The 21,920-nt window shown below is 58.4% G+C and overlaps 2 protein-coding genes across 7 annotated transcripts in view; both read left to right on the plus strand.

Annotated features, from left to right (window-relative positions):
- Nucleotides 1–4,215: 4,215 nt before the first annotated feature.
- On the plus strand, nt 4,216–12,316 carry ZFAND2A (zinc finger AN1-type containing 2A). Of its 5 annotated transcripts, none has more exons than XR_011462658.1 (7): nt 4,216–4,628; nt 5,028–5,060; nt 5,651–5,749; nt 6,193–6,287; nt 7,825–7,956; nt 8,881–9,483; nt 10,077–10,213. XR_011462658.1 is itself a non-coding variant. In XM_070362845.1 (7 exons), the coding sequence occupies exons 2-7, from the start codon at nt 5,695–5,697 to the stop codon at nt 11,295–11,297; spliced, it is 519 nt and encodes a 172-aa protein (XP_070218946.1). In that variant the 5' UTR covers nt 4,226–4,628; nt 5,651–5,694; the 3' UTR covers nt 11,298–12,316. The 5 variants fall into 5 exon arrangements, 3 of the variants coding, with proteins under 3 accessions (XP_070218947.1, XP_070218946.1, XP_070218945.1); XM_070362845.1 differs by lacking the exons at nt 5,028–5,060; nt 8,881–9,483 and adding exons at nt 10,947–11,015; nt 11,282–12,316 and having other exon boundaries at nt 4,226–4,628; nt 10,077–10,228; XM_070362846.1 differs by lacking the exons at nt 5,028–5,060; nt 7,825–7,956; nt 8,881–9,483 and adding exons at nt 10,947–11,015; nt 11,282–12,316 and having other exon boundaries at nt 4,219–4,628; nt 10,077–10,228.
- A 5,366-nt stretch (nt 12,317–17,682) lies between these two features.
- Nucleotides 17,683–21,920, plus strand: part of CHLSN (cholesin) — a 67,740-nt gene continuing 63,502 nt past the window's right edge. The window contains exon 1 of one of the 2 annotated variants that reach the window (XM_070362840.1): nt 17,683–17,988. The gene's annotated coding sequence lies outside the window, so the exon portion shown is untranslated. The other variant, XM_070362839.1, reaches the window with a different exon arrangement.

Below are 21,920 nucleotides of genomic sequence, written 5' to 3' on the forward strand. Positions count from 1 at the left end.
CAAAGGCTTCTCCGGCCTGTGCCCCGAGGCCTCCTCCCGATGCCATGCATGCCCCTGCCCTTCGCCCCCCGCCCCGTCCTCTGAGGGCAGCAGGGGCGGTGTGTCACAGCGTGTGAGAGGCCTGCGACCCACGGGCCCTCCCGGACCCTCCCCCTCCCTGGCTCCTCCCTCTCGCTCCCTCTCAGCCTGGCCTGTGTCTCCCTCCAATCTGTAGACACTGGGCGCCTGGCCCTCTCCTCCACGTGTGTCCTTTCCTGAGGCAGCCCGCACTTGTGGGTTTAATGGCCATCTTTACACTGATGATTTCCAGCCGCCTTTTTCCAGGCCGACGTCTTCTCGGGGTTCCAGACTCACACACCCACGTGCTTATGTGCCAACTTTTCTCTCTTGCCCACAGCATAGTGGATATATTCTAGACTGATTCCATGTGTCAGAACGCTTTGGCTCAAAAAAAAAAAAAAAAGCGAGCAGCACCTTGCAGAATGAGGATGTACACTGTTGTCCTGAGGCCAGGAAACTGACCGTGGGCTCAACAACGTAACCATCGACCCGGGCTCTCCGCCTTTTGCTAGGCCGCCCCCAGTGCTTGGCTCGGTCCTTAAGCTTTGCCCTACAAATTAGTGAGAAGGCTACTTTCAAGCACCACAAAATCATCTTCTAGCAGCGGGCTATGTCCTGATGAGTATCTCTTTCAATAGGGAGGAATGTTTTCCAGGAGCCCCTCCCCTGGACCACACGCTCACGCCCTGCCTACGAGGGGAGTGGCGGAGGCGGGTAAAGCCCTGCATTTCCAAGGCGTCTGTGGTCACTGTCATCTCAGTCCCCTGGGCCTCAGCCACAGCCTCGTAGCTGCCCTCCAGCTTCTGCTGCAGCCTCTCCTCCACCAGTCTGTCTTCCACAAACTGCGGCCGCACGCTTGCTTCCAAGTGCAAGGTGCACGGCACGCACGGCGCCAGGGTTTCCTCTCCTCCCTCACCGAGACGCCTTCCACCGTCATTTGGGGTGACGGTCACGCTCCATGAAAGCATCTGTCTAGCCACGAGAAGCCGCTACTCAAACGAAGACCCGACATGGCCAAAAATAAAAACACAAAATATGTTTTTTAAAGTTGTTGTTCAGATTTAAGTTTTAACCTAATCTTTTAAGAGCTCGTAGCAAGCCACAGTCTTAACAGAGAGGCTTTCAAGCAGAGGAAAGGGAATCATGAAGCCAAGATTGTGAGATTCACCTGTAGAGCAAGAAAGCAAAGGTAATGACGCGAGAGAAACGCCCGCGGCGCAAGGAGAGCGCGACTGCCAGGGCTGGGGTGGCTTGCTGAGCTTTCCTTTCTCTTCGCAGTCTGTCTTGGCTGCACTGGGTCTTTGTTCCGGGCCCGCGGGCTCAGCAGCTGCGGTGCACAGAGGATCCTCTTGTGGCGGCTTCTCTCGTTGGGGGCACAGGCTCCGGGCCCGCGGGCTCAGCAGCCGAGGCGCACAGAGGATCCTCTCGTGACGGCTCCTCTTGCTGTGGGGCACAGGCTCCGGGCCCACGGGCTCAGCAGCCACAGCACACAGACTTGGTTGCCCTGCGGCATGTGGGATCCTCCCAGACCAGGGATCGAATCCCACGTCCCTGCATTGGCAGGCGGGTTCCCAACCACTGGACCACCTGAGAAGTCCCTTGGAGCTTCAACAGGGAGGACACGGAACCTGTGCTGCTGCCTGGATCCCTGAGAACCAATCCCCTGCACAAACTGCAGCCCTCAGACGGTACACGGCTGGCGAGGAGGGGGATAACCTGAAGGCAAGCGGGCTCCACGCTTGCTCTCCCACCCGACCTCTATGCTGGTGCAGGGAGAGCGCGGTGCAGGACGCCTGGGGTGTGGCCAGGCAGGACAGGGCCTCAACTGGTGCCCTAGAGCCACGCCCCCCCTACCCCGCACATATGCTACAGGCGCTCCCCAGCCCCACACACTCCAGTGTGGAGGGCAGAGAGGGTCACTGAACCCGAAACCCGGGGTCAGGACAGGCTGACGTGAACTCCTGATCAGAGGTCACGACGGAAGTCCTGATGCCAGCAGGGGGCGCTCGCACGTGACCAGAGGCTGTGGCCAGGCTTCCCCTCCCTGCACTGCCATGGGGTCAGCCATGCTTCCCTGAACCCCGGTGCCACTGAAGGAGACAAGAACGAGGGGTTACAGGAAGAAGCCTTGAAATGACGGAGGTCACGAGAGGAACTGGATCTCAACAGACTGGACACTCAGTGATGGGAAAGGACACGTGTCTGCCTGGGGCAGGCGTCTGGGGCTCCAAAGAAAAGTGGAGTTCAATTTTAGAAAATCAAGAAAGTTGAAATTATTTTTCATTCAGTTGCATAAAATATATATTTTATAAGTGTTCCCTGCCCACCCCTCAAGGTCTTGTTTAAAAGTTTTCAGCACTACCTCTCTGTACTCAAAAGTCTGAAATCTTTTCATGGCCCTCGGGGTCCTGATGACCTGGCTCCCAGCTGCCCCTCCATCCTCACCCCCAGCCGGTGCAGGCAGCACAAGGGGGTCAGGAATGTGGACTCCGAGGTGAGTCTGAATCCTGGCTCCTCCTGAGTGTGTCCCTTGTCAGCTCTGCACCTGTCTCTGCAGGTAAAACGGGCCACAACAGAGAGCTGGCGGCAAAGGACGCTGCTCCCTTGATAGATGGCAGTGTGTCTAGACATGCACTCGAACTTCTGGAGGGCTGTTGACTCGGGCTCTGAGGTCTGCCTCCCCTCCCATCCGCCGTTGTCACAGCACTCAAGGCCCTTTGTCCCCAGCTGACTCTCAGAGGACACCTCAGGAAGCCCTTAATTGTGATGTGTGACTAACTCAGGTGTACAGTGGTCACCTAACTACACTTGGTGGCATCTGTATTTTAAAAAAAAAACAACTTTATTTTTGGCTGCACTGGGTCTTCATTGCAGTGCCTGGCCTGCTCCAGCTGCAGTGACCGGGGCTGCTCTCCACTGTGGAGTGCAGGCCTCTCATCGCAGCGGCTTCTCTTATTGCGAGCACAGGCTCTAGGGCGTGTGGGCTCCAGTCGCTGTGGCACATGGGCTCAGTAGAGCCCAGGCTCAATCGTTGTGGCACACGGGCTTAGTGGCTCCGCGCAGTGAGATCTTCCCGGACCACGGATGGAACCCACGTCTCCTCCATCGGCAGGTGGATTCTTCCCCACTGAGCCACCAGGGAAGCCCAGCATCTCTTTTTAGCAATGCAGGTGTTCAGTTAATGACCAAACAGCTGTATCTGAAACCTGACTTGATGGCCTTGTTTTCAGGATAGTGTGGTGTGGTCTTGGCCAGATCAGGGCCAGGAAGGGCTGAGGTGGGCCAGACGCTCACCTGTTACACCCTCAGGTGTCCACTCACGTCTTCTCCAGACCTTCCCTGAAGTTGAGGTGAATTCTGATTCTTCCTTAAAAACTAAATGGACAAGGGAAATTGTTCACAAATGAAAAAGTGGAGAAACTTGGCAAACGTGAGGCCTGGGTAGTCAAAATGAACATCTCCCGGGGTAGGATGGGGTGCGATCCTGCGCTGGTAATGAGCGCAGCACCATCCTGTGGTCACCACCAAGGAAACGGGACCTGCCAGTCCTGAGAGTCACGTTATACTAACGAGAGTCTGTGACTTTTAATAAAACCCGCTGGGGACAGGACGAGACTGACAGTGTAACAGCAGATGAGCTCCTGGAGCAGAGACGAAACAGACACGACAAAAAGCCAAGCGGGGTCTGCGCGTGGGACCTTAACGTGGGGTCACCACCGATTCCGCGCCTGAGTGGCCGGAGCGGTCACGGAGGGAAAACAAGCGGGCGACAGGAGTGGGGTGACGGGGCGCCACGGCGACAGGTGCAGGCTCTCCAGTGGCCCAGAGCAAGGCTGGGGAGACGGCGCACACGGAGAAACGCGCGGGCAGGCCACCCTGTGGTCTCCCCGTCTGTGAACTTGCCCTCTTGCTCAAGTTCACCTCTGACTCCAAAATCAGCGCCTAGCTGCTCTCGCCGCCGCCCGTACGGACAGCTCTGCGGCTCGGGCGCCCCGCGCGGGGAAACGCCCCGCCGGGCCCAGTGCGCCCCCGCGGACTCGCCTGGCCGTGACTCGGCAGGTCCGAGAAGCCGCTCGACCGTTCGAGAAGAGGCGAGGTGTGGGCGGGCATCAGAGGGCGCGATTGGCCGGCCCGTGGTGACGTGTCGGCGCGCGCCGGGAACGCCTCGCTGCGGCAGGGCGCGATTGGCCCGGCAGGCGTGACGTATCGGGGGCGCGCCGGGAACGCCCGGACGGCGGGAGCGCTCGGGCCGGGCGGCTGCGGATAAATGGCCCGGAGGCCGGGCGCCGCGATGCTGCTCCTCGGTGGGTTCGGGCGGGCCGCGGTCGTCGCTCGGGTTCTGGTCTCCGCGTCCCTTGGCCTCGTTGGCCGCGGCCGACGGCGGACGGGAGGCTCAAGCTCTCGGCCTCCGCCGCCTTCTACTCTCCTCGGCGGCTGCCTGGGCGTCTTGCAGGGGCCGGCCGGGGGTCCGGCTGCAGACCTCGGACGGCAGGGCGCCCGTGTCCCAGCACACCGGGGCTCTTGCTCCACGGACGCAGCGCCAACAGCGCGACCACGGCGGGACTGAGGTGGGTCTCTGGTCGGTCCTCGATGGAGCGGTTCCCGCACACCCGCTCGGTGTCGCTGACCCCTGGAGCCCAGAGGCGCGTGCGAAGCTGCAGGGGGAAGCCGAGCGAGCGGGTCCTGGGGAAGGAACTCCAGAAGAGGAAATGAGGGGCGGGCGGGGTGAGGCCGGTGTTAGTGACGCTCTAACCCGAGGCCTGAGGGCAGGAGCGGGCGTGAGCCGTGGCCAGAGTGTCCCAGGCACCGCGGACACCCCTGGGAGCGGAGAGAGCTGCCGGGCGAGCCCGGAGAAGGCCCTGGGGACGTGGACTCTGGGAGGGACCAGAGTCCGAGAGTGGGTGCCTGATGGGAGGGGAGCCTGTGAGGCGTCCCGGGGACTGACTGCAGCTTTCTTTCAAGTGCAGTGGCCTCGCCGTTTCTATACGTGTTTTCCACTGGTGAGTTAACTTCTTGCCCTTCCCCCGGTCAACTCCAGGTTGATGGTCATTAAGGAATAAATTCTAAGTAAGACTCAATGCATCAGGGAGTTAGAGAGCAAGAGGGGACTGAGTCGAATCTCTCCGGGTTAGTGCAGTTAATTAATGTGATTTAGCACCTGGTAACGGAGTTTAGTTTATGTCAACAAGTATATTCAGTAGATGAAATTGGGATTTAAAGTTCACCAAGGCTGTAACTTTCTTTGGCAACTGTGCAAATTGAATATGAGATGTGCTTATCAATATGAATCAAAATATGGATTAATGAAAACCTAAATTCGGGTTGAGCTTCATAAACTAGAAATTAGAAGGACTGAAAAACACCCTGTCTTTTAATGGGGTTAATTCTGAAGGAGCTGGTACTTATCCGAAGACGCCTATTTTCTTTTTGCTACAAGACAAGAGTTGTGAGGCTTTAGTCCCCTGTGGGAGCCCAGCTGACTTGGGCGTCTACAGTGTGTGTTTACTTTGATCAGCGGTACGGTATAAATCCTGGTGACTGAAATTCAGGCCGTTGTTGCTTTTCTCCTAAGTTTTTCTAATTCTCTCAGGTCACGTTTCGCTCTGCTGTCTGTGTTTTGGACACATTCTCACAATGGAGTTCCCTGATTTGGGGAAGCACTGTTCAGAAAAAACATGCAAGCAGCTAGGTAAGCACTTTTAAGAGAACCTCAACAGAAATTGGGCGTTTTGTCATCTGCTTGCCGGGAGAACTGGCCGTTGTCTTCGTTGGCTGATGTTCTTTGGGTCTTGGCCTTTGTGGCTCTTCAGTGATGAGATGCTGGCCTGAGGTTGAGGTTCTGTAGAGCCAGGTAGGAGGCTGGCTGCCTGCGCTGGGTAGACGGAAGAGCGCTGCTTAAACACTCAGGTGCCACCTGAGCTGGGATCTCTCTGGAAAGGGCAGCTGTACGGTTCCGCAGTGCTGCTGGCATTGTGGAGGTCACGGATCCCGATTATTTTATTCTCTTATGACACCTTGAGGATGTTTGGTAGGCGTTACATGAACTCAGGGAAGGTAAATACTTGTTTAATAACGATGTATGATTCTTTCTAGTCTTTAAAGCACTCTACTGTTTTTTGTTTTTTGTTTTAGATTTCCTTCCGTTAAAATGTGATGCGTGTAAACAAGATTTCTGTAAAGATCATTTTACCTATGCTGCACATAAGTGTCCCCTTGCATTCACCAAGGTAATCGATCATACTTCTTTCTGAAGATTCTGATCCTCCCTCTCCAAAGCCGCGCTGCCCGAGGTAGTGGACGCGAGCCACACGTAGTGGAAGCTCAGCTGGAGTGAAAGGAGCCGTGAAGGCCTATTGCTCAGTCACACCAGCCTCGTTTCTGGCCCTCGGTGACCGTGTGCGGACAGGGCAGGGAGGAGCGTCCACCGTCCCAGGAAGCTCGGGCTGCGCAGCTCGAAAACCACAGATTATTCTCGGGGGTTCCTGGAATCAGTCGTTGTAGCCAGACCTTCAAAGCTTACTTAACATGTTAGAACATTTAGTTCCTTAACACACCAAGGGAAAAGTGCTCTGTCTTCCTGGGCCCTTCCCAGTGCAGGGCTTGACGGGGGATCCATTTGGGGGGAACTGTGCACACTCTATTTCGGAGTCACTTCGCAGCCTTGGCCTCCTGCCTCAGTGATTCAGACGGGACCTGGTGGAAACTGGACTGTGACTGAGGGAAGCAGACCTGCCTAAGCCCAGAGGTGTGAGACCTGGGTTGTTGACATTTCAGGAGGTCCCAGCCTGAGCTCACTTGTTTCGGGTGCTTCCGAGAGCGGTTTTCTGAGGTCTTTGGCCAGCACTCTACTGGCTCCCCATGGCGGCAGTTCAGAGGTGCAGATGATGCATTTCAGGCTTTGCCCAGTGTCCGCTGTGGTCTGGGCCCTCACTGATTCATGGGGCTGGGGGAGGGTGACTCATGTTCGCCCAGCACCAAGGATCAGGCAAAGCTGTGGTTTTGTTGACTTGACCTTCATGTTGCCCTGGATGGGGTGAGTCTGCCTAGAGATGACTCAGCGTTGCTTGCTTCTTAACTCGCCCACGGGCCAGCTGCGGGAGCGCCCCTGGGTGGCGTTCCAGCTCCACTCCCAGGCACTCGGGGGTTACCTGTCACCCGCCCACGTCAGCGTCACCTCAGAGCGCTCCTGCGTGAAGCCAGCTCAGCCTGCCCTGAGGGATGCTAACGGTGCTAGGCGCTCCGCTGGGCGCCTGCTGCATCCTTCCAGAGCCCCCGTCCTGGGCTTGGCGGGTGACCACGCCTGCCCGTGTGGGCAGGGCGGAAGCCCCTGCTGCATCCTTCCAGAGCCCCCGTCCTGGGCTTGGCGGGTGACCACGCCTGCCCGTGTGGGCAGGGTGGAAGCCCCGTGAGCATCAGGAGGGCCGCTGGCAGGCGTGGCCGGGGCTCCTCTCCACCGGCATTTGCTCCCGGCAGCCCCGCCCGCCTTGCAGGCATCAGGGCAGCTTCTCCGCTCACTCCTGGTGCTGGACAGATGGCCCTGCCATCCCAAGACTGGCTATCCAGACTGCCCGCCCGCTTCCCTCCTGGGTGGCCTCACCAGCTCTCCTCGGGTCGTCTCTGCGGGCGGGTGATAGTCCGTGGTGCGTTGGCTCCCCTGGGGTCCTCCTGTGAGGGCGACCCCGTGTGGCGGTGCCGCGGGCCTTTCGTTGTGTGCCTGAGCTTTGGTTCCTGATCAGCCCTGTCATCTTACGTTTGTTGCTTTAGGATGTCCGGGTCCCGGTGTGCCCACTCTGTAACAGCCCCGTCCCAGTGAAACGGGGGGAGATCCCCGATGTGGTGGTAGGTGCGCACATGGATGGAGACTGTCGGCGTCCCCCTGGGCAGGAGACGGCGAAGGTGAGGCAGGGCTGCGGGTGCCGCTTCCTCCTCCAGGGAGACGTTAAACCCTAACGATTGTTGAAGGACAGGGAGGCCTGGCGTGCTGTGGTCCACGGGTCGCAAGGAGTTGGACACGACTGAGCGACTGAACAATTGTTTTTCCTGGATTGTGAGCGGCGTGGGTTTCCACAGTTCTACAAGCGTATTTCCTCAATATCAGGGTCTACATTAGGATTTGCTCTCGTTACAAGAGTCTTACTGTTTCTCCGAAGGTGGAAAGTTAGCGCGGTTTCTAGGAATCCCTGCCCTTGTGCGCTTTTTTCCTGAGCTCCCCAGGAGACAGCGTAGCATGTACTGATGACATGCAGACCCCAGTGTGCGTCTGTCCATCCATAGCGGGCACGGGGCCGCCTGCCTTCCCCGCAGGCTGAGCGCAGCCTGTGTGCCGCGGGCGCCTGTCCCGTGGGGCTGCTGCGGGGCCCTGGCGCCCTTGCTCCAGCGGTGTTCCTGGCGCTCATGGGCGCTGGCGGTTTTCCCGCTTCTGCTGCTGCTCGGGGGCGCCCGTGAGCAACCGCCCTCCTTGTCCCGTGTGGCAGCCTCACGCTGGCTGAGCCTCACAGACTGGGAGCCCTGGGCCCGCACCCACTCTGGACCGCACTCCTCCTTGCTGGCCCTGCTGGGCTGGCCTGTTCTCCCCTAAGTTCCCTTCTCTGTGTCCCCCGTGTGGGTGCTCGGTCCTGGGTCCTGGTCAGTCTCAGGCTCACGGCGGTCAGGGCAGCTCTGCTGTGGGGAGGGGGTCTCCCGGAGGCACAGCTGCCTCCTGGCCACCCGCCCCCCCCCAAGCCTCCACACTGGCTCGCAGGGTTTCACGTCTGCTGAGTGCGTCCTGCATGTCCGTGAGCTTTCCCTAAAGTCGGGGCTGTTCCCGTTCATCTTTTGCAGTTTTGCGTTAATCCCTTTTCAGAACATCTCTTGGCGGTCACTGTAGAACTTCAGGCGGAGTCTGAGCCGCCACCGGTGATCACCTCCATGTCTGAGGAGCCCCGGGCTGGCCGAGGCCCTCAGCAGACAGTGCGTGGCAGCCTGTCCCGCCCTCAGAGGGGAGGCTCTCCGGCCTCCTGCACGTCCCCGAGCTGCGTGCTCCCCGGGCCAACCCAGGTGGTCCTCTGGGATGCGGGCCGTGTGGCCCCCTCTCTCGGCCTCCAGCACAACTCCAGGCCCCACTCCTGTGAGGCTGAGTCACCGTCTGCAGCCGCGGGTTCTGGTTTCTGACCTCAGCCGTCTCCAGCCTCGGGTTCTGGTCTCCGGTCCTCGGCCGTCTGCAGCTGCGGGTTCTGGTTTCCGGTCCTCAGCCGACTGGAGCCGCGGGTTCTGGTCTCCGGTCCTCGGCCGACTGGAGCCGCAGGTTCTGGTCTCCGGTCCTCGGCCGACTGGAGTCGCGGGTTCTGGTTTCTGGTCCGTGTCCATCTCCATGTGCTCCAGCCGCTCCCTGCTTCCTGCGCTCAGTGCAGGACAAAATCGATTGACAGCCTGGAACAGGAGAAGGTGAAGCCTGCCCTGAGCCTCCGCCCCAGGCCCTCTGATCGGGCCTCCCCTCCGCCCCGTGCCCCCCCAGCCCCCACATCCGCGGCCCCTGCTCGGTCCCCGCCGGCTGCTCCTTGCTGCCCCCTGTGCTCAGCCACTGCTTGCCTCGGCGGAGGGCCGCCCCCGGCTGCTGGCCCTGCCTCCTCCGTTGCACCTGCACAGTTGGGAGTGCCTGGCAGCTTACGTCACCCAGAGGCCCCCCGATGGAGCACAGCCCCTGCTGGCCCCGGGGCCCTGCTGGCTCCCCTCGCGCTGCGTGGCCTCTCCCCGTGACCCGTCTGCCCCACCCCCATCTCATTTCTCACTGGGAGCATCCCCAGGCATCCCACGAGTCCCCAACACGAAGTGCTGGCTTTGTATTTGTCGTCTGTTAAAAGTTTGCTGCGTGCTTAGTTAGTATTGTTTACCTGACAAATCTCAGTGAAAGCCTGGCGCCTGCATACTGTTGCGCTAAGAACTGTTTCTGGTTTGAGGGTTAAGGGTCTTATTCGGGGCTTGCTGAGTGATCGCTCAGCGAGGCGGTTGGGACACTGAAGTGACTTGTGCTTCCGCAGGTGTTTACGTTCCGCTGCTCCAGGGAGGGCTGCAGGAGGAGAGAGATGCTGCGGGTGGCGTGTGAGGAGTGCCGCGGCAGCTTCTGCCTCCAGCACAGACACCCTCTGGACCACGGCTGCACCCGCAGGGGCCCCCCCGGCAGCTTAGCCGGGTGAGGACGGCCTCACTCACCCTACGTGTTGGGACCACCTGGACCTGGAATTGAGTCCCATGCTCGGCTGTGGGGCTGGAATATTCACTGTGGGGTTTGGATGAATATGATCTAAATTAAAAGTGGACTCAGAATTGAAGCTGGAATCTAGTCGTCTGCTGGGACCCTAGTTCTGAAGCTAGAAGCTGTGCTCATGGTGCGGGGGGCGGGTGTGGGCTCCTTTTCGGGGCCATGGGGAGGGTCTGCCCAGGAGCCCCTTTCGTGGAGGGTGATCCCCGTCTCCCTGGGGCCCCCGGCCTGCAGACACATCACCCTGATCTCTGCCTCCCGTGGCGTTCTCTCTGTGCGGTGGTCTCCAAGTGTTCCCTTGGCAGCCCAGCAGTCTGTGCGGCCAGACAGTGACCCCCTCCCTGCACTGTGAGCCCAGCTTCACACACCACCAGCCGCCTGCCCTCCCCGTGGGCCTGGGTTGCCACACTCCGGCCGCCTCCTGATGGCAGCCCAGCCCCTCTGCTGGCTGGCAGCCAGGAAGCGCCCTCGGGAACGTGGACCATCCGCCCCACCTGCTGCAGGAGGAGTGGGAGTCCCCTGCCGCCTCCTGTGACGTCTCTTGTGGCGTCTGCCTGAACCAGGCGGAGGGTCCCCTCATCCCTGTGCATGTGGCCTCCGTGCTAGAGATGAGGAGTTGGTGGAACGCTGACCTGAGCCTTCCCCACAGGTGCTTGGAACCCAGGCCGTCGGGGGCTTCCCGCGAGGGGCTGGGCAGCTGGCTGGCCCGGCACTTCAGGTACGGCCCGGGACAGGTCGGGGGGACGGCCACGCTGAGCGCTCACGGTGCGGCTCCTGCCTGGCCTCTGGGGCTCTGCGCCCGGTCCTGGCCAGACGGGGGAGGGGGTGTGCGCCAGCCTGCAGGCTCCTCAGCCCCGGGCGACCCCGAGAGACGCTTCACCGCTGGGGTCTGCAGCCCTGTGGGTGGTGGATGTTTTGTACGTGACCACCCACTTCCAGTTAATCCAGACAGACTTAAAAACGAGCTGTTTTCTTCTCTTTCAGGTTCAAAGTAAAGTGATGGTGTGACTGATCCTGCCCAGACTGGCCTGTTCTCTTGTGCTACCTGCACTTTATGCTCTAGCAGGCCCCTGCTTCCCACGCGAGCAGCTCTGGCCTGGGTGTCAGTCAAGGGGCTTCCGTCACTCAAACCACCCGCAGCGGGTCACACGACGTCTTCCCATGTGGCTCCTGTGGTCGGTCCTCCGAGCCCAGTGGAGGGGCGCCGCCCCCCGTTGGGGTCCTTGTCCAGGTGGCCCCTGCTCCCCGCTCCTGCTCCACTGAGAGGACAGCCGTGACCCTCTGACTGCAGGCGTTGAGGTGACGCCAGGAGAGTCCTCGTCTCCTGGGACCTCGGGCACCAGGAAACTGGAGGAAGAGAAATGCTGTCCGGTTGGGTCCCCAGTGTAACCCACAGGGCACGCTCCCACACGGTTACCCTTTGTCTGCTAGGTTCAGAGCCTCGGTACGCTGGAGGGCGGTGTGCTGGGTGCCCGTCTGCAGGCGGGTGATGCTGCTGTCTGTGGCCCTCCTCTGGTTAGCAGTGGCAGGTCTAGGCCGCTGGCTCTCCAGATGTGCCAGGATGGCCCGGGGGCCTGTGAGGAGCGCAGCCCCGGCCCTGCCCGAGTCCTGATGCCGTGGGGCTCGGGGCCACGTGCGAGGAGCGCTTCCTGGGCTCCGGCTCTACTCCGCGGTCACTAGCGGGACGGGGGAGCCTGGTGGGCTGCCGTCTGTGGGGTCGCACGGAGTCGGACATGACTGAAGCGACTGAGCAGCAGCAGCAGCCGGTGTGAGGAAGAAGGGTTGATGTCGGGAGCTTGAGTGTGTATCTTCTCAGCTGCAAGTTTTATGACATCTATACACAGATCACGTCTTTCTCAGGAGAGGTTAATGTCCAAACTGAGGCTCTGTAGAGCTGGGTTTTGAAGATAATACCAAAAAAGAAAAAAATCTCGTTACAAATATTTACAGGTTGAAATAGTGTTTTGGATATAATGGGTTAAATAAAGTGTTAAAGTGAATTTTACTTGGTTTTGTTCTGTGTTTTAATTGTGGCTACTGGGAATTTTAAAGGTAGGTGAGGCTTGCGTCATGCTTCCGTTAGCACTGTTCTTGATCATCCAAACTAAAGGACAAAAATGTGCTGCACTATCAGTGATCACCAACTCACACAAGTGCACTCGTGTTTCTCAGCTTAAACGTGGAATGTTTACGTGTATTTAAGACCTTTCTGAGAAGTTAGCGTTTTCTTGAAGGCCCTGTGTGAAGAGACGTTGCGATGGTGCAGAGGTCGAAGGTCAGGACGGCAGTCGTCGCCGGGCAGTCCCTGCCGCTGTTGACGGAGGTCAACGTCCCCCGGGACCTGGGTATGTCGCTGCCCTCATGCTTTGCTCCTTAGGGAGCGTTGCTGTGCTGGGGGGCGTGTTTCAGAGATCGGTGAGAGGTCCCAGGTTGGCATCCAGGAAGTTACACCAATTTCCTCCCCATCGGTTTCCCTACACCGCCATCAGCTGTTTCATGGGCTCAGTGTTCTCCTAATGTGGTGAAAACGTGGTGTCGTCAGCGGGTCTGCCTTGATGAGCAGAGTTGAGCATTAGTTCTGAGAATTCCTTGTGGACACGACCACGTCCCACAGGATGGGAAAGCCACAAGTGCATTTTAAGTTTTTGTAGGAAGCACTGATGTCGAGAGTTCTATGACCGCGTCCCAAAGGATGGGGACGCCATAGGAGCATTTTAAGTTTTGTAGGAAGCGCTGATGTCGAGAGGTCCGAGTGCCGCTTTCTAAGTGTCGCAGGTCTGCGTGCGTCTTTGAGAGAAGGCTGTGCTCACTGCCTCAGCTGCTCAGAGTGACCTTGAGCGCGCTGTGATCTTGGCCGTGGTTCCTTCACCTGTGAGTGGCAGCCATCTGGGATGGGGCAAGGCTGGCGCTCAGCCTCAGAGGTGCCCGAGGCACAGGGCTCGCCAGGTGTGCAGTTTCTACCTGGGCCTCCGTGCCCGGTGCTGGGCACACCACCGCCCGGCTGCAGGAGGAGGGTCAGGCTGGCCTCAGCAACTCCACGTGTCTCTCGAGAGGGTCTGGCCCATGTGGGGCAAGGGAGAGCCTTGGGGCAGCTGAGTGTGTTCTCCCGCCACCTGGGGTCTTCAGCACGTGCAGCCACACCCTCCCTGCCGCTGTTGTCCTGCCTCTGCGTTACGAGCAGCACGCAGGGCCAGGCTGCCTGCCCAGTGCTCTGTGTCCAGTGACCAGTCCTGGCGGCCAAGCTGGTGCAAGGCTGCAGTATCAGACGTGCCCACAAGGTGTCACCAGAGGGTCTCTGAGAACCAGGGAGCCGGTGACTAGACCTCTTTCCTGCGGGCAGCCACGTCGGGCGACAGGAGGGGCACGACCAGTCCACCAGCCCCAAGTCAGTCTCTCAGGTCGTCCGTGTTCAGAGGGATTGGGGTTTTGTAAGTGTATTTTTAAACTAATTCCTGTTGGCTTTACCTGCTTTACAGTGTTGTGTTTCTACTGCACAGCAAAGTGGGCGGCTGTGTGCACACATACAGCCTCTGTTTTGGATTCCTTCCCAGGTGGGTTACCACGGCGCCCTCAGTAGCACTTCCCGCGCTGCCCAGGAGGTTGCCATCAGTCACGGGTGTCGTGCGTCGTGTTGATGGTGCCTGCACGTCAGTCCCCATCTCCCAGTCCTTGCCCACCCCTTCCCCCTCAGTATCCATGTTTGTTCTTGATCAGGCTTCCATATTCATTGTTTGCTCAATGCCACGGCCTAGTCTGGAAGGTGTGTTCTGAAGAGAGTTTCTGAAGCGGTCTCCGTTTTCCAGGTTTGAAGCTGCACAGCGAGGACTGTGGACGTGGGCCCAGCCCTGCAGCTGTCCTGAGACGGGGGTGTCGCAAAGGCGGCGGGAGGGAGTTGAGTGTGAACGTCTGAGGGTAAGTGCTGACTTACTGCTTTATTTCACTGCAAGGCTGCAGTCAGCCACCGCGGTGTGCTGCGCAAGGGGAGCGGGTGCTGTGGAAGAGCGGAGGGGAGCGGGGAGGGGCTGTGAGGGCACCGGGGGCCGCGGTGGGGGTGCGTGCAGGCGGGTGGTCTTCAGTCCTCCCAGCGGCCAGGTGAGTGAGCTCGGAAGTGACCGTGCCCCAGCCAGCCTTCCCGTGAGACTCCAGCCCTGGTGCCACCTCGGCCCGGCCTGTGGGAGCCCCTGAGGCCAAGCACGGAGCTAAGTCACACCCATGTGCCCACCGTGCAGATACTGTGAGATCATAAATGTGTGCAGTTTTCAGCTGCAGAATTGTGTTGAAACAGTGCTGTTGAAAACTGCACAGAAATGGTGCTGTGCAGAAACAGCCCACCACCGGAGGGGCCACGATGGAGCCGCTTTGCTGCTGTCGCTCGGTCCCCTTGCGCTGGGAGGCGGCGTGGGCCACGTTTAACATGGCCGTCACTCATTTACAGGGTGACGTGGAAGTCGCTGGTTTTGAGTGGGGCCCAAAGGAAGAGGTCAATTTGTAGTACAGATGGTCCTGCACTTGGGTTACGAAACTCGGAAGACCTGAGGATCACACGCCCGGCTGAGCAGCTCCGGATGTACTGTGGGCACGGCAGAAGCGCAGTTGAGGCTGAGCCCCTGACGGGGGCACCGTGTCAGCCCGTGACTGTGGGACCCTGGGCCAGATCCATTTCACCTGCACCATTAATCAAAGTCGTTTTAAGACTTTCTCTTCCTCGAGGCCTCACGGGGCCTGGATGATGAGATGCTCACCTGAGTTGTTCCCCAGGAGCTTGGAGTCAGCTGGGCCGGGTTCCAGCTGAGCTGGTTAAGAGTGGACAGGACTTCCGAGCCTCCAGGGGGCAAGCACGAATCTCCTCTCCACGACCTTTGACATCAGAGCTGAGAACTTCACCTTTAGTCTCTAAGTGCCTCCACTTTTGAACATGCAGAGGCCTGTGGCGAGGTTAACACCTTCATGGACCGAGATTATCCCAGCTTTTTCCCATCTCCCTGCACTCCCCACCCATCCGACTTCAGGCCGCCCTGCTGCTTTATCCTGTAAGTACTCTGGGCCCCTTGCCTTCGAGGAGGTGGAGCTAAGGTTTGTTCTTCCGTCTCCTTACTTGGCTGATTTCCTGCAGACTTCAGCATTTTGGCTAGCTGTGCTTCCGGCAGAGTGAGCCTGGTCCGGCAGCGGCTGGAGCAGTCCATTTTCAGATCCACGAGGCTCTTTTGGGCGGGTGTGTCAGCAGCCCAGTGCACACTGACGGTGCTGATTTTTTCTTGGTTTTCTATCCCATTGTTTGTCTCCTGTGTATGTAGCTATTTTCTGTTGACTAGCGGTCATGCTATATGAGCAATTACAGTTTGGGGTGTGAGACTTGGTGGTCTTCTAAACTTGACCTTTTCTTCTTTCAGCCCACAAGTGGCACCAGCAATGAATCCCGAATCACTTAAATGCAGTTTCAGAAACTGAGATGGAGTCCAGGTGGATTTTATGCACTGCCTGAAAGAGCTGGGCTCTCTGTATATTCACGCCTATAGTGTAGCCTTTCAGGATTTCAACCCAAAGGTGGGACGCTTACAAGAATCCTTCCTCTTGGCAGCCCTAAGCCTGCAAAGCTGACAACATCTTTGTTCACCTTCTCAGCCTTTCCAGCTGTTTTCTTCCGGAATTGAGTGAAAAACGGTCCTAACTGAAAGGCTTACTTCTCTAGGTTTCCCCTCTTCCCCTTTATTGGCCTCATGTCATCTATCTATCTATATATATATATGTCTTGTTTTGTATATATGTTTTTTTAAATCATTTTTTCAGCTATTTTCAGTGGGAGGCTTTCTGGAAATCACCTCTCCCTGTTTCCAAACCAAGCTCTACTGCTTCGGGCGGCAGTAAAGCCGATCTGCTGACACTGGGTCGCAGTGAAGGAAAATGCAGCGATTGCTGCAGGTGCCGAGCAAGGAGTCCCAGCAGCTGGTGCTCAAAAGACCTGCATTCCTGAAGGCTCTCGGGAAAGGTTGATAAAGACATTGAGGGAGAGGGCTGTGGGGTGCGTGATCAGCTCGTGGACAGTCTTCTAATTGGTTGGTGGTGACATAACCAGGACTCAGCATCGTCAGTACCCCAACCAGTGGGGGTCTGCATGCTTGTGGGCAGCACACAGCTTGATGCCCTCAACTGCCACGGCTTTCAGCAGCTACAGAACAGCTAAAAGGACATGGCTCAGAACATCACCTAGAGCTCTTGAGGGCACTAAGGGTCCTCGACTGTGTTTAACGGCCATTATTTCATCTTGCTTGAATGTTTTCCTTTCTGCATTTTCTGACTTCTCAGATTATTCATTTTTAAAGTTTTCTACAGACAAAGTGGAGGCAGTGGACATGGAACGGGGGAGTCCTGTACTGGGAAGGTCCTGTAGGGTCCTGCTCGCTGACAGACCTAGGAGGCTGAGGCTTTTCTACAGACAGAAGCCCGTGGAGGACACGGAGTGGGTAAGTGGGTGGAGTCTCTTCCCTTCCAGAAAGGCTACATAGGGTCCTGTTGGGTTACAATACACGATAACCATATTTGTATTTTATACTCTATATTGTTTAAGCTTGTATGTGAATGAGAACTTCATTTTTCAGTGATCGTGAAGCCAGTTGAAGTAGCTTGAAAACAGAATGGTTCTTCCTGGAGTCAGTAAATTTGAACATGCTTACCGGTGGCCCAGTCTCCTTATGTGCGTGAGAGGCAAGCAAGGTGTCTTATACAATTAGAAACAAGTTAGTTGTCCGTAGAGAGTGAAACTAGAAAGTCCTGGCTTGCTGCCCTATCTTCCACCCCAGGAAGCTCCCTTGATGGCACAACCCCGTCCAGCTGTCCCCACCTCACTGTCCCCAGCTTATAAATCCTCCCAACCAGCGGTGGGCGAGACAGTTCAATATTTCTAAGAGCCGAAAAATAATTTAACTCGTGGTTTCATCGGCATAGCGCCGCCTCAGACTTCAGACGCCCGGGCGGTTGGGCCCGCGTCCACGTTTATCCTCTCTCCAGGGACCTAACCTGGGTTTACAGGTGTCTGCAGACACACCGCTGCACCGGCAACTTCGCGAGCAGGCGCAACGCTGTGAGCGGGGAAGTGGAGGTGGTCTCAGCAGAGACGACAGGACGGGGTGTTCCCCTGCCCCACGTTCTGCTCTGTGGACACATCGGGCGCGGTGACACACCACATCCCGAATAAGCACCCTCGAGCAAAGCTCCCTCAAGTTTCAAAACCCCCAGTTCACACACGGCCGGGGCGGGGGGGGGGGGGGCGGTCAAGATGACGTCCAAGTTCAGGAAGTGACTGTAGCCCCTTCCCAAAACCCGGGCATGGCAGATCCCAGGAGACCAGGCCCCGGGGCGAGGGTAGGGGACAACCTCTCAATCCTGCGCCCACTCTTTAAGTGACAGCTTAAGACTAATTCTCGTGGACCGACCTGCGCTATCCGCTTTGAGCTGGGGAACCGGCGGGCGCCACCCGCGAAACCGGAACGCGGAGGGTTGCCGGGCAACCGGCGGCTCCCGGCGCCCAACAGTGACGCCATCGGCCCCGCCCCACCCCACGCGGCCGCCCCGCTCCATTGGCCAGAGGGGAGACGGAGGCATCCCTCGACCAATAGGCGGCGCCGCCCCGGGGGTGGGACCGCGTTACCTGGGCGTCGCGTCTGCCGGAAGCCGGCGTCGACGGCCACGCGCAGGTAGGCGAGTGTGGCGCGCTGAGTGGGTGAGGCGGGGGGGGGTCCCCGCGTGGGCGCGGGGCCTCCGCGGCCGTTGGGAATGCGCGGGGGACCTGGCCGTCTTCCTTTCGGCGGCCTGCCGAGGGCGCGGGGACCAGGGCGCCGGCCTGGGGTCCCCTCAGCCCCCTGGTGAGTCCCGCGTGTCCGCGCGGCTCTAGTCAGAAACAGCCCAGAGCCAGGGAGGTCGCCTGAGGTGGGTGGGACGCCGGTGCTTGTGACGGTGCTTGCGATGGCGCGCGACGCGGCGGGGAGACGTGGGGCGGGGCGCGGGGCTGAGGAGGGGAGGCAAGCCCCGGGGAGGGTCCCGGCGGAGGTGGGCCGAACCCGGCCTAGGTATTTCACGCACCCTGCCGAAGGCGGCGTCGGAAACGGCCTGGAGGGGCAGGGGCGGAGAACGGTCGGAGACTTTTGAATGATCCGGGAGGAGGGGCGGCGCAGGTCCACTTCTGGGTGTGCTTCGGGAATGGGGTCAGCGGCGTTCACCGTGGGACGGCCGGGTGTTTGCGAAAGAGGATCTGTGGGTGACACCAGGGTTTTTGGCTTGAGCTGAAATCTTCATTTTACCGGATGGCCTTTGGGGGGACAGACCTTGCCAGGGAGATCAGGCTTGCGGAGGGTGATGGGCAGTGTGGATTTGACACGTCTCCTGTGAGACAGTGTGTGTGTCGGTGATCCACAAGGTTGGCAGCGTGGTAGTGCGGCTCAGTGAGAAGCGTGGGCGTCATCAGCCCCCGGCTGGTATTTAAAGCCGCAGGGCTAGGTGAGATGAGGGGAGTGAGACTCAGTAGAGAAGAAAGGAGGCCTGAGCCAGGTGCCCTCGTGCATCCTCGGGCAGGGAGGTGAAGAGGTGGGAGGAAGGCCAGAGAGTGTGGGGGGGGCGGGGGCGGGGGTGGGGAACGGGGAGGAAAGGGCCGTTGGGAAGAGGGGCAGGTGTGTGGCAGATGCTGCTGTGAGGTCTGGTGCCTGCAGTCAGGGACGAACAAAGCCGTGCTGGACTTGGCCTAATCGATGAGGCCCCATTTTAATCGACGGTAACTACTGCACAGGCGGAAGTCCTGCGAACTGAACTCGTCTTGGATTTGTGCAGGGAGAGGGTGTTTTAAAGGGAGGGTGGGGGGTGCAGAGGCGGCACCCGGAAGAGAGGCATGGAGCTGGAGAATTGCAGTGAGCAGACGCCTGCCCTCCCGCTCCCCACACACAGGTCCTGCCTTCAGATGTTGGTAGCCTCTAGTTTTCTCAGGCAGGAGCTTGTCAGGGGGGCAGAGTCACTGTAAGTAGTCACTGGTGGCCCAGCTGGTAAGAATCCGCCTGCAGTGCGGGAGACCTAGCTTCGATCCCTGGGTGGGGAAGATCGCCTGGAGAAGGGAAAGGCAACCCACTCCAGTGTTCTTGCCTGGAGAATTCCATGGGCAGAGGAGACTGGCGGGCTACAGTCCGTGGGGTTGCAAATAGTCAGACACAACTGAGTGACTAAGCACAACATAGCCCAGAGTCACTGTAAAGATGCGGCCCTGAGCTGCTAGAAACTGTTTTCAAGTCTTTACAGGCCCAAGTTGAGGCCCGATGAAGGGAGGGCTCAGAGGAGGCTGGCCAGTTTGGTCGGGAGAGGCTCTTAGCAGACGGGTGTCATTACTGGTCTCAGTTAGAGCCTCTGGCCAAGCCAGGCAGCCGCCCGATGAGGGAGTGGCTGGGAGAAGAAAGCAGCGCTGCCAGTGGGCAGCTCCTGAGGGTTTTCTTGTAGAAAACAGCAGAAACAGGGTGGGGAGCGTGTGGAATCAGAGTTTTCAGATGTGAGACCTCGTCGTTGACTCTACAAGAGAGAAGGTCAGCCCATGGGGGAGGGAATTGCTTAGTGCCAGGAGGCCCCTGGAGTCAGAGCCTGTAGAGGCTCAGGTTCTCCACTGTAGAAGGGAGAAGAGAGAGTCCGTGTGGAACTTCTGTAAGCTCAGTGAGCCATTGGGAATCAGCAGAGGAGGGGAGGGTGGGTTGGAGGACTGAGAGCCAGTGAGTTGAGAGGATGAACTGGTCATCTGGGTGCCTGGCCGCAGTCAGAAAGCAGGCTTTGCTGGGCATCCTTGGGGGCGGGTGTTTCGAATGTAACGGGAGACCGATCGGCTTGGTCCTGGGGCGTCTCTGGCCAGGCAGCAGCAGGAACTGGAGTTGGGGTTCACTGGGCAGGGAGCTGAGTGTGTCTAGAGAGGCACGATTGTAATGAGGTAGGAGCGGGCACGAGAGGGGCGAGGGGCCTTAGCACATGTAGGGACGTGTCGAGGCAGTGGACTGCAGGTCCTGCGAGGCTAGAGGGTCCCTGAGCCCCAGGGCACCCAGAGGTCCTGGCTGGCAAGAGGCAAGGTGGGCTTGCAGGGGAGATGCTCAGTTACAGGCTTTAGGTCACAGGAGCGGGGGAGTGGGTTCAGGGAGCAGAAGCTGGAGGCTGTTCGTCCTAGCGGGGCTTGGCATGGTCCGGGTCAGGTGGGTGGGAGCATGGCCGTGTCCTGGCTGCAGGAGCTGGGGCTCCGGGCGCTGGTTCCTGTGGTTCCGTCCCAGGGACCTCCCTGGGTCTGCCGGCTCCCATCAGAGGTGACTTAGACGCGCCAGGTGAGCGGGACGTCGGGGGCTATGAGTGATGCTTGCAGATCTTGAAAAGGGTTTTGCCTTGAGGCGGGTTTATTTTTCCAGGCCCCTGGGTCTTCTCTTCGGCGCAGCCAGGCGGCCTCAGCCTGTTGTCACTGCCCTGTCTCGTGGGTGACCACGGCCCACCAGCGCTTCGCCGTCTGCCTCCTGTTGGTCTGACCTGGCTTATCGCCTTCTGTTGGTGGGCTATTTGCTTGTTTCACTAAACACTTTTGAGCTGATATCTTAAAATGTCTTTTTTTTTTTTTGGCTACTCCGAGTGTCTTGTGGGATTTTTTCTCTGACCAGGGATTGAACCCGGACCCTCAGCAGCGAAAGTGCAGAGTGCTAACCAGTGGGTCACCAGGGAATTCCCCCAAATCTCTTTTCTTTTATTGTAGAAATCGCTGGAAAAAAAAAAAGGAAAAATAAGTCTTTTAATTCTATCCCCTAAAGTGCTACTGTCTGAACATATTATCTTCTGTTTTTCTCTTTTGTGCACATCTGTGCACAGTGGTTCTCATGGATGAGGGTCGTGTTGTGCACACTCTGGTTTGTGGCCTGTCCTTCCACTCTGTGTTGTGTGGTGAGCACCCCTCGAGGGAGGAAGCAGCGGATCGCGGGCGAGTTCCGTGGCTGCCAGCATCATCCGGTTCATAGTCTGCCGTTGGACACTTACCGTGTTGTCCGCTTTTTAGTGTTAGAGGTGGTATCATCCTTTATGTCGGGTCATTCTCATCCTTATATAAATCTCTGTCCATGATTATTTCATTAGGGTAAGTTCTTTTACGTGGAATTACTGGGCCAAAGCATTTGATTAAATGTTGCCAAAGATGATCAAATTACCTTGAGGATGGCTGTACCAATTTACTCCCCATCCGCAGGGCGTGGTTCATGTCCTTTTCATCATCCTCCAGCTAACACTGAGTAATATAATTTTAAAAATCTTTGTAAAAGACATTTAATCTGTCAGATTAAGTCAGTGATGTGTGCGTATGGCCCAGCAACTCGGTGGTCCTGGGCCTTCGCATAAACCGGAGGCAGCTGCTGCTCAGAGGCAAGCGGTGCCGGCTCCCCTTGCTTCTCCTGGATTTTCTGCAGGGCGGGCAGGCTGGGTGCCTTTCTTCTTCTGTGGACTCACTGATTGTCGGCCAGGCCTGTTGATCTCCCCTGAGAGGCGCGCCTCAGCGTCCTCACACGCCTGTCCTGCAGGCACAGGGCGACAGGGCTCCACACGCGTGAAGCACCTGGAGCGGGACCCAGCACGTGGGGAGCTCTGC

The sequence above is a fragment of the Bos mutus genome, chromosome 25 (genome assembly GCF_027580195.1).
Source record: "Bos mutus isolate GX-2022 chromosome 25, NWIPB_WYAK_1.1, whole genome shotgun sequence".
NCBI lineage: Eukaryota > Metazoa > Chordata > Mammalia > Artiodactyla > Bovidae > Bos > Bos mutus.

What these genes read in the sequence shown, in the direction of transcription:
- ZFAND2A (XM_070362844.1), top strand. Translation starts at nt 5,695, where the DNA reads ATGGAGTTCCCTGATTTGGGGAAGCACTGTTCAGAAAAAACATGCAAG. An exon ending in GTCCCCTTGCATTCACCAAG is followed by an intron (nt 6,288 to 7,824) that starts GTAATCGATCAT and finishes TTGTTGCTTTAG; the next exon opens with GATGTCCGGGTCCCGGTGTG. An exon ending in CTGGGCAGGAGACGGCGAAG is followed by an intron (nt 7,957 to 8,880) that starts GTGAGGCAGGGC and finishes CATCTTTTGCAG; the next exon opens with TTTTGCGTTAATCCCTTTTC.